The sequence below is a fragment of the Salvelinus fontinalis genome, chromosome 7 (genome assembly GCF_029448725.1).
Source record: "Salvelinus fontinalis isolate EN_2023a chromosome 7, ASM2944872v1, whole genome shotgun sequence".
Lineage (NCBI taxonomy): Eukaryota > Metazoa > Chordata > Actinopteri > Salmoniformes > Salmonidae > Salvelinus > Salvelinus fontinalis.
Window position 1 is genome coordinate 67423478 of NC_074671.1, and position 11191 is coordinate 67434668.

General features: G+C 43.9%; 1 protein-coding gene across 1 annotated transcript; it reads right to left on the bottom strand.

Moving 5' to 3' along the window:
- Nucleotides 1–3810: 3810 nt before the first annotated feature.
- LOC129858866 (protein-lysine methyltransferase METTL21C-like) lies at nt 3811–10413 on the bottom strand. Its single transcript, XM_055928101.1, has 4 exons — nt 9974–10413; nt 6310–6427; nt 4521–4766; nt 3811–4194 (listed from the first exon to the last, which is right to left on the bottom strand). Exons 1-4 carry the CDS (start codon nt 10292–10294, stop codon nt 4022–4024), a joined length of 858 nt encoding a protein of 285 aa, XP_055784076.1. The 5' UTR covers nt 10295–10413; the 3' UTR covers nt 3811–4021.
- Between the last annotated feature and the right edge of the window lie 778 nt (nt 10414–11191).

Here is an 11191-nt window from a genome sequence, read left to right on the forward strand (position 1 = left end):
ATAGCAATGGCTTATACACTGAAATGTACAGAAAAGACATGAATAGAAATCACTTCCTCCAGTTCAGCAGTTATCAAACACCCTCATTAAGAAACAGTTAACCATGTAGAAAACTCATTCGCATTAGGCACATTTTGTAACTCTGATTTATCATTTGATGTACATGCCAAAGATGAATGTGAACGATTCAAAGCAAGTGGCCGTTTAAAGCGCGATTGGAATACATCTTTTAATTCAACGAAGAACACAAACGAACAAACGAAACGCCAACGTAGCGCTCACAGGCAACTAAACATGGACAACTACCCACCAAACCAACATGGAAAATGGCAACCTAAATAGGCTCCCCAATCAGAGACAACGATAAACAGCTGTCTCTGATTGGGAACCAACTCAGGCCACCATAAACCTACAAACCCCAAGACAATACAAAAACTAAACAAACCACCCCTTGTCACACCCTGACCTAACCAAATAATAAAGAAAGCAAATATAACTAAAGTCAAGGCGCGACAGCAAGACGGTATAAAGAAGAATAAGAGAGTAAGACAAACGGAGCTGAATGTGTTGTGTCAACCATGTCAACGGAATTCCTCTCCTCCCTCTGCAACTTTGGTGCCCACCTACAGTCCCGTCTCAAGGTTGATCAAGGACGTGGTTACTAGACACGGGTACATATTACACAGCGACCCCCCCCCCCCCCCCCCCCCCCCCCCCACCTGAACAAGGGGGGATTGTTTAGTAAGGTCCGATTTGCCTAAGAAAAAAGCATTGCATTTCATGTCTATCATACCAGGTGGCAATTTCCCTTGTCACAACTGCATTCCCTGTTATGCCATGACGAGGAACGCTCTACTCCATCCTCATTACGGTGAGTGGGTGGGGTTATGTCCTGCCTGTTTGGCCCTGTCCGGGGGTATCGTCGGACGGGGCCACAGTGTCTCCCGACCCCTCCTGTCTCAGCCTCCAGTATTTATGCTGCAGTAGTTTATGTGTCGGGGGGCTAGGGTCAGTCTGTTATATCTGGAGTATTTCTCCTGTCTTATCCAGTGTCCTGTGTGAATTAATGTATGTTCTCTCTAATTCTCTCTCTTTGTCTCTTTTTTCTCTCTTTCTTTCTTTCTTTTTCTCGGAGGACCTGAGCCCTAGGACCATGCCTCAGGACTACCTGGCCTGATGACTCCTTGCTGTCCCCAGTCCACCTGGCCGAGCTGCTGCTCCAGTTTCAACTGTTCTGCCTGCGGCTATGGAACCCTGACCTGTCCACCGGACGTGCTACCTGTCCCAGACCTGCTGTTTTCAACTCTCTAGAGACCGCAGGAGCGGTAGAGATACTCTGAATGATCAGCTATGAAAAGCCAACTGACATTTACTCCTGAGGTGCTGACTTGCTGCACCCTCGACAACTACTGTGATTATTATTATTTGACTCTGCTGGTCATCTATGAACATTTGAACATCTTGGCCATGTTCTGTTATAATCTCCACCCGGCACAGCCAGAAGAGGACTGGCCACCCCTCATAGCCTGGTTCCTCTCTAGGTTTCTTCCTAGGTTTTGGCCTTTCTAGGGAGTTTTTCCTAGCCACTGTGCTTCTACACCTGCATTGCTTTCTGTTTGGGGTTTTAGGCTGGGTTTCTTTACAGCACTTTGAGATATCAGCTGATGTAAGAAGGGCTTTATAAATACATTTGATTTGATTTGATAAAGGTCTGAGGTAGAATAACATGTGATGTGTTTGATATCTCCTGTAGTGTTCCTGTAACCTTTTATTATGTGGTTACTGTGAGACCAAACGTCAACTTAAGACAAAGATATGTGAGCCTAGGATCTCCATTCACAACAATGATGAAAAATCCCCTGTTACCAGGCATGTCAACAGTCATAATCATGATGAAAAATCCCCTGTTACCAGGCCTTTCAACAGTCATAATCATGATGAAAAATCACCTGTTACCAGGCCTTTCAACAGTCATAATCATGATGAAAAATCACCTGTTACCAGGCATGTCAACAGCCATAATCATGATGAAAAATCACCTGTTACCAGGCCTTTCAACAGTCATAATCATGATGAAAAATCACCTGTTACCAGGCATGTCAACAGCCATAATCATGATGAAAAATCACCTGTTACCAGGCCTTTCAACAGCCATAATCATGATGAAAAATCACCTGTTACCAGGCCTTTCAACAGCCATAATCATGATGAAAAATCACCTGTTACCAGGCCTTTCAACAGCCATAATCATGATGAAAAATCACCTGTTACCAGGCATGTCAACAGCCATAATCATGATGAAAAATCACCTGTTACCAGGTATGTCAACAGCCATAATCATGATGAAAAATCACCTGTTGCCAGCCATTTCAACAGCCATAATCATGATGAAAAATCACCTGTTGCCAGTCATTTCAACAGCCATAATCATGATGAAAAATCACCTGTTGCCAGTCATTTCAACAGCCATAATCATGATGTAAAATCGCCTGTTATCAGGTATGTCAACAGCCATAATCATGATGAAAAATCACCTGTTGCCAGTCATTTCAACAGCCATAATCATGATGAAAAATCACCTGTTACCAGGTATGTCAACAGCCATAATCATGATGAAAAATCACCTGTTGCCAGCCATTTCAACAGCCATAATCATGATGAAAAATCACCTGTTGCCAGTCATTTCCACAGCCATAATCATGAACTAAGTACCTTACGTTATATGGGTGTTGAATTAGTGAAGGCGCCACCTAGTGGATGAGATGGGGATAAATTACTTCTCCAAAGAGAGACACATTAGTTAGATCGCTTGATCACTCTAGCAGTTCTCAATGAGGAATGGTCTTTTTCTAGTACGTTCTAAATAGACCAAACATTTAGGTAATGACATCATAATGACCGGTAATGACATCATAATGACCGGTAATGACATCATAATGACCAGTAATGACATCATAATGACCGGTAATGACATCATAATGACAGGTAATGACATCATAATGTAATTGTATTGTGTGTGTCTACTTGTCTTCATTTGATTGTCATGTTTCCCCACACAGCTTCCTCTGCTGGGATCTCTGGATTGGGCCAATACTGACTTGGAATTTAGAATGATGCTCGCCTGTGAGGTTTTGTTGTTGTGACATTGATTACCATTGCATCGCACGCTGAAGAAGGGCTCATACCCCCAAACGTTTGTTCGGCAATAAAAATATGTTTATTTACCGGAGAGCTGTCCAATTTCTGTCCTTTGAACCACACACCTTGTAGAATCAATGCCCCGGAGAATTCAGACTGTTCTGGAGGTAAAGGGAGTTCCGACCCAGTACTAGATGGGTGTACCTAATAAACTGGCCACTGAGTGTCTATTTCCCTAAGAGTTGTGTAAAGTTGGTAGGATCTTATTCACAATGATTCACAGCTGTAATGGCTGCCGAAGGTTCTTCCACCAAGCATTAACTCTGGGGGGGGGGGGGGGGGGGGGGGGGGAGTGAAGACATTTCAGATTTCATTTGTAACATTTTCTATATTTTTTATTTTACTTTTGAAGATGTGGAGTTGGTTGTGTAGATTGTCAGGAAAGAAATTCAATGTAATAAATGTTTTGATAAGTTTAGGGCAGCGAAAGTTGAATGTGCAAGAAGTGTGTTGACTTTTACTAGAGACTTTATATATACATAACAAATTATATTTGGATACAGAATGGAACAAGACAGCAAAGTACATACTTTAATAATATTATCAATACAAAACTACATGTAACAACTAAGTAAACAATAAAGTACTACATATAGCAGGTAAGTAGTAAGTAGAACATCAAACATCAACAACTGACATCATCAGCAGTCCATCAACGTCCATTATCATTAGCCAAGATGGCCGCCTTCTGTCTTCAAGCATTTCTCAGAGGAAGAAGGGACAGGAAGTCTTGGTCACATTTGGCATAGTCTGCAGGATGTTAACTATTCCTTTGTCTTCCCTAATCCCTACCTTTTACACATGGGCATAAACCTCTCCCATCTCAACCAGCAGGGTGGTGTTGAAGGTGTTCCTCTGTCTCTCTGCACGTGGCCATGAAGATCTTAACCTCTCCCATGTCAGCCAGCAGGGTGGTGTTGAAGGTGTTCTTGAAGTCCTCAGTGAACACCAGGTCTGTGGGAAAACGGACCTTGTTGGCCCAGATCAGAATGGTTCCTAAGGGAAATAAAATGAGTTGTTTAAGGCTTTCATGTCTTACATTCTGGGATTTGTTGTACTTTTAAACTGTTCAATGAATCTATCAATGAATCAACTATTCATCCAATCAATCAACCAACCAACCAATCAATCAATCAATTAACAAATCAAATAATCCATCAATAAATCAATCAACCAATCAATAATTTAACAAATCAACCAATCAACCAATCAATCAACCAATCAATAATTTAACAAATCAACCAACCAATCAACCAATCAATAATTTAACAAATCAACCAACCAATCAATCAATAAATCAACCAATCAACCAATCAATCAACCTGGACGGCAGAAGTATCTCATGGTGAACAGCAGCTCTTCCAGGTAGTCATGGTGATACACCACGTCAGCCGCCAGCACGTAGTCATAGCGATACACGGATCTGGGGTAGGTGCGTTCCACGTCAGGACCCCAGGACAGAGCTGCAGCTTGGGGAGTGTACCTACAGCGCCCTCTTGTGTTACGGAGCAGGTTGGCTCTCAGGTTACCTATGATCTCTGGTAGGTCTGTAGCTGTGACCCAGGCACCTGGGGACAGGAAGCACTCTGTTATTCAACTAACAGACACACAGGTGGCCAGTACCAAATCAACCCCTAGCCTCTAGTCATCTAGCGCCTAGGACACCATGCAGATCTGAAAAGGTTGGATAGGTGTAAGTGGTATAGAATGCTGGGACCTCCTCCACCTTGCTAGCCACTTTAATAGGACCTCCTCCACCTTATTAGCCACTTTAATAGGACCTCCTCCACCTTGCTAGGACCTCCTCCACCTTGATAGGACCTTCTCCACCTTGCTATCCACCTTGGTAGGACCTCCCCCATCTTGACAGGACCTCCTCCACCTTGCTATCCACCTTGGTAGGACCTCCTCCACCTTGATAGGACCTCCTCCGCCTTGCTAGGACCTCCTCCACCTTGCTATCCACCTTGGTAGGACCTCCTCCACCTTGATAGGACCTCCTCCACCTTGATAGGACCTCCTCCACCTTGCTAGGACCTCCTCCACCTTGCTAGGACCTCCTCCACCTTGCTATCCACCTTGCTAGGACCTCCTCCACCTTGCTATCCACTTTGCTAGGACCTCCTCCACCTTGCTAGGACCTCCTCCACCTTGCTATCCACCTTGCTAGGACCTCCTCCATTTTGCTATCCACCTTGGTAGGACCTCCTCCACCTTGCTAGGACCTCCTCCACCTTGCTAGGACCTCCTCCACCTTGCTAGGACCCCCTCCACCTTGCTAGGACCTCCTCCACCTTGCTTTCCACCTTGATAGGACCTCCTCCACCTTGATAGGACCTCCTCCACCTTGCTAGGACCTCCTCCACCTTGCTAGCCACCTTTATAGGACCTCCTCCACCTTGCTAGGACCTCCTCCACCTTGATAGGACCTCCTCCACCTTGCTATCCACCTTGATAGGACCTCCTCCACCTTGCTAGGACCTCCTCCACCTTGGTAGGACCCTCTCCACCTTGCTATCCACCATGATAGGACCTCCTCCACCTTGATAGGACCTCCTCCACCATGCTATCCACTTTGATAGGACCTCCTCCACCTTGATAGGACCTCCTCCACCTTGCTAGGACCTCCTCCACCTTGCTAGGACCTCCTCCACCTTGATAGGACCTCCTCCACCTTGCTAGGAACTCCTCCACCTTGATAGGACCTCCTCCACCTTGATAGGACCTCCTCCACCTTGATAGGACCTCCTCCACCTTGCTAGGACCTCCTCCACCTTGATAGGACCTCCTCCACCTTGATAGGACCTCCTCCACCTTGCTAGGACCTCCTCCACCTTGATAGGACCTCCTCCACCTTGATAGGACCTCCTCCACCTTGCTATCCACCTTGATAGTACCTCCTCCACCTTGATAGGACCTCCTCCACCTTGCTAGGACCTCCTCCACCTTGCTAGGACCCCCTCCACCTTGCTAGGACCTCCTCCACCTTGCTCGGACCTCCTCCACCTGGCTAGCCACCTTGATAGGCTAGGTATAAATGTTGCCATATGACTTACACCTCTCCGATCTCCTCAGATGTACAATATGAGTGAATGTAATGTCCAGACTCACCTAGGAGTGTGGCTACAATAGACACTAGGCCAGGGCCTGCTCCTAGCTCCAGCACTGCCTTGTCCTCCAGGTTCAACTGCTCAACGTTGGTCTCTAGGTAGTGACACAGAGCCAACGCCTGAAGGCAACCATAGTTACTATAGAAACCATCATTATAGTTGTTAGAACTTCAACCATAGTTACTATAGAAACCATCATTATAGTTGTTAGACCTTCAACCATAGTTACTATAGAAACCATCATTATAGTTGTTAGAACTTCAACCATAGTTACTATAGAAACCATCATTATAGTTGTTAGAACTTCAACCATAGTTACTATAGAAACCATCATTACAGTTGTTAGAACTTCATTAATCATCGTCCATCCATCCACACTGTGAAACATTTAACCAATCATCATCATCCTCCATCCACACTGTGAAACATTTAACCAATCATCCTCCTCCATCCACACTGTGAAACATTTAACCAATCATCCTCCTCCTCCATCCACACTGTGAAACATTTAACCAATCATCCTCCTCCTCCATCCACACTGTGAAACATTTAACCAATCATCATTCTCCTCCATCCACACTGTGAAACACTTAACCAATCATCCTCCTCCTCATCCACACTGTGAAACATTTAACCAATCATCCTCCTCCATCCACACTGTGAAACATTTAACCAATCATCATCATCCTCCATCCACACTGTGAAACATTTAACCAATCCTCCTCCTCCATCCACACTGTGAAACATTTAACCAATCATCCTCCTCCATCCACACTGTGAAACATTTAACCAATCATCATTCTCCTCCATCCACACTGTGAAACACTTAACCAATCATCCTCCTCCTCATCCACACTGTGAAACATTTAACCAATCATCCTCCTCCATCCACACTGTGAAACATTTAACCAATCATCCTCCTCCATCCACACTGTGAAACATTTAACCAATCATCCTCCTCCATCCACACTGTGAAACATTTAACCAATCATCCTCCTCCATCCACACTGTGAAACATTTAACCAATCATCCTCCTCCTCCACACTGTGAAACATTTAACCAATCATCCTCCTCCTCCATCCACACTGTGAAACATTTAACCAATCATCATCATCCTCCATCCATACTGTGAAACATTTAACCAATCATCATCCTCCTCCATCCACACTGTGAAACATTTAACCAATCATCCTCCTCCATCCACACTGTGAAACATTTAACCAATCAACCTCCTCCATCCACACTATGAAACATTTAACCAATCATCCTCCTCCTCATCCACACTGTGAAACATTTAACCAATCATCCTCCTCCATCCACACTGTGAAACATTTAACCAATCATCCTCCTCCATCCACACTGTGAAACATTTAACCAATCATCCTCCTCCTCCATCCACACTGTGAAACATTTAACCAATCATCCTCCTCCTCCATCCACACTGTGAAACATTTAACCAATCATCCTCCTCCTCATCCACACTGTGAAACATTTAACCAATCATCCTCCTCCTCCATCCACACTGTGAAACATTTAACCAATCATCCTCCTCCATCCACACTGTGAAACATTTAACCAATCATCATTCTCCTCCATCCACACTGTGAAACATTTAACCAATCATCCTCCTCCATCCACACTGTGAAACATTTATCCAATCATCCTCCTCCATCCACACTGTGAAACATTTATCCAATCATCCTCCTCCATCCACACTGTGAAACATTTAACCAATCATCATCCTCCTCCATCCACACTGTGAAACATTTAACCAATCATCCTCCTCCTCCATCCACACTGTGAAACATTTAACCAATCATCCTCCTCCTCCATCCACACTGTGAAACATTTAACCAATCATCCTCCTCCTCCATCCACACTGTGAAACATTTAACCAATCATCCTCCTCCTCCATCCACACTGTGAAACATTTAACCAATCATCCTCCTCCTCATCCACACTGTGAAACATTTAACCAATCCTCCTCCTCCATCCACACTGTGAAACATTTAACCAATCATCCTCCTCCATCCACACTGTGAAACATTTAACCAATCATCATCCTCCTCCATCCACACTGTGAAACATTTAACCAATCATCCTCCTCCATTCACACTGTGAAACATTTAACCAATCATCCTCCTCCATTCACACTGTGAAACATTTAACCAATCATCCTCCTCCATCCACACTGTGAAACATTTAACCAATCATCCTCCTCCATTCATACTGTGAAACATTTAACCAATCATCCTCCTCCATCCACACTGTGAAACATTTAACCAATCATCCTCCTCCTCCATCCACACTGTGAAACATTTAACCAATCATCCTCCTCCATCCACACTGTGAAACATTTAACCAATCATCCTCCTCCATCCACACTGTGAAACATTTAACCAATCATCCTCCTCCATTTACACTTAATCCGCGTTATTCTGTGAGTTCATTGGACTTCAAAAGGAAAAGAATTTGAGCTACTTTGTTAAATCCTCGAAGTGAGCTGAATTTGAACAAGCTCGTTGAGTAAAATTACAAATTCATGTTTAATCAAAACCACTGAATACCACATCCATACTTATCATATTTCCCAGAATGCTCTATTGTAGGTTGATTTTTAGAATTGTTGGTTTCAATACCTGTGTTTTTGCATATTACATTGATTGATTTAATCTTATGATACACAAACATAAATAACATACATTTTTCTAAACTAATTATAAATTGGACTTATTGCCCCCGTTACTGAGACGGCGGTTCCAGTTCAAATGAATTAGGACGTCTGAATAATGAATATTCATACCCTGGCAGTCATTCTTATGCAGGCTGAGGGAGATTAAAGTCTGAATAATGAATATTCATACCCTGGCAGCCATTCTTATGCAGGCTGAGGGAGATTAAAGTCTGAATAATGAATATTCATACCCTGGCAGTCATTCTTATGCAGGCTGAGGGAGATTAAAGTCTGAATAATGAATATTCATACCCTGGCAGTCATTCTTATGCAGGCTGAGGGAGATTAAAGTCTGAATAATGAATATTCATACCCTGGCAGTCATTCTTATGCAGGCTGGGGGATATTAAAGTCTGAATAAGGAATATTCATACCCTGGCAGTCATTCTTATGCAAGCTGAGGGAGATTAAAGTCTGAATAATAAATATTCATACCCTGGCAGTTATTCTTATGCAGGCTGAGGGAGATTAAAGTCTGAATAATGAATATTCATACCCTGGCAGTCATTCTAATGCAGGCTGAGGGAGATTAAAGTCTGAATAATGAATATTCATACCCTGGCAGTCATTCTTATACAAGCTGAGGGAGATTAAAGTCTGAATAATGAATATTCATACCCTGGCAGTCATTCTTATGCAGGCTGAGGGAGATTAAAGTCTGAATAATGAATATTCATACCCTGGCAGTCACTCTTATGCAGGCTGAGGGAGATTAAAGGTTCCAACTGTTGGATTTTCTCAATCTGACTGGATTACAATAATAATTCCAGCACGTTTGCAAACCAGAATAATGTGACTTGCAGGCCTGATGTGGTCTGTAAACCAGGAGTTTCAGACCCCTGTGGTATCTCCCTCCTTCCTTCCGTCCTAATCGTCGTCACTGCTATCATCGTTATCTATGAGCGTCATGTTAAATAGTAGACTAACTCACCGCTGGCCAGATGACAGCACCGTAAGAGTCCAAGGCCTCCAAGATGCTGATCTCCTCTCCTACGTAGCAGAACACCTCTTTACCAAACGTGGAGTAGGTAGTGGGGGCCCAGGCCTGCTTCTTCTGCTGCTGGGGTTCAGTCTCCTTGGCTTTGTCATCTGATTCCTCCTCACCGTCTATCACTGTTGTCTCGCTATCATCTTTCTCATCTTCATCTTCCTCCTCCTCCTCTTCCTTCACAATCACAGTTTCCTCCTCCTCCTCTTCCTTCACGATCACAGTCTTCTTCTCCTCTTGGTGAGGTGTGCATAAAGGATCCATAGAAACCGGATAAATTACAAAGTTACTTCAACTGCACTGATATATAGTATCGTAGCTGATGTTGTGTTGACAGGTTGGCTACTAATGGTACAGTCAGCCCTCTCTTCAGGCTCAGCCTCTCCCACACTTTGTAAACACAGCGTCCAACACTTGAGTTTTTATCTCTCTCTCCCCCCTCCCTAACTTCACCCCTCCCCGGACCATGTTTGGTAGCAACATATTTTTTGCTGCTCACAGCCTGTCAAAGCTAAGTACTGTAATGACACCCAGATCCCCTCCCCCCCTCCCCCTCTAGCCTCTATTATCCCCCCATACGTACTGTAATGACACCCAGAACCCCCCCCCCCCCCCCCTCTAGCATCTCTCATCCCCATACGTACTGTAATGACACCCAGACCCACCCCCTCTAGCCTCTATCATCCCTCCATATGGACCGCCTCACAGAAAACTATGTTACACTAAATGTACGGTCAAGCAACTAATGGAACTAACATCTCACCCAAAATAACATGTCAGTCCATATACTCCTCATATTCCTTCCTGCATGGAAAAATACAGCATGAAAAATACAGCAAGAAAAATACAGCATGAATAATACAGCAAGAAAAATACAGCATGAAAACATTCTATCTCTATTCTGGCTCTATTCTATCTCTGTTCTGGCTCTATTCTGGATCTATTCTGGCTCTATTCTGGCTCTATTCTGGCTCTGTTCTATCTCTGTTCTGGCTCTATTCTGGCTCTGTTCTGGCTCTATTCTGGCTCTATTCTAGCTCTATTCTGGCTCTATTCTGGCTCTATTCTAGCTCTATTCTGGCTCTATTCTATCTCTATTCTGGCTCTATTCTATCTATATTCTGGCTCTATTCTTCCTCTATTCTGGCTCTGTTCTGGCTC

Coding starts and splice junctions, on each gene's coding strand:
- LOC129858866 (XM_055928101.1), bottom strand. CDS start 10,294: ATGGATCCTTTATGCACACCTCACCAAGAGGAGAAGAAGACTGTGATC. Junction 6,428..9,973: donor GTGCTGTCATCTGGCCAGCG/GTGAGTTAGTCT, acceptor GGTTGCCTTCAG/GCGTTGGCTCTGTGTCACTA. Junction 4,767..6,309: donor TATTGTAGCCACACTCCTAG/GTGAGTCTGGAC, acceptor TCCTGTCCCCAG/GTGCCTGGGTCACAGCTACA.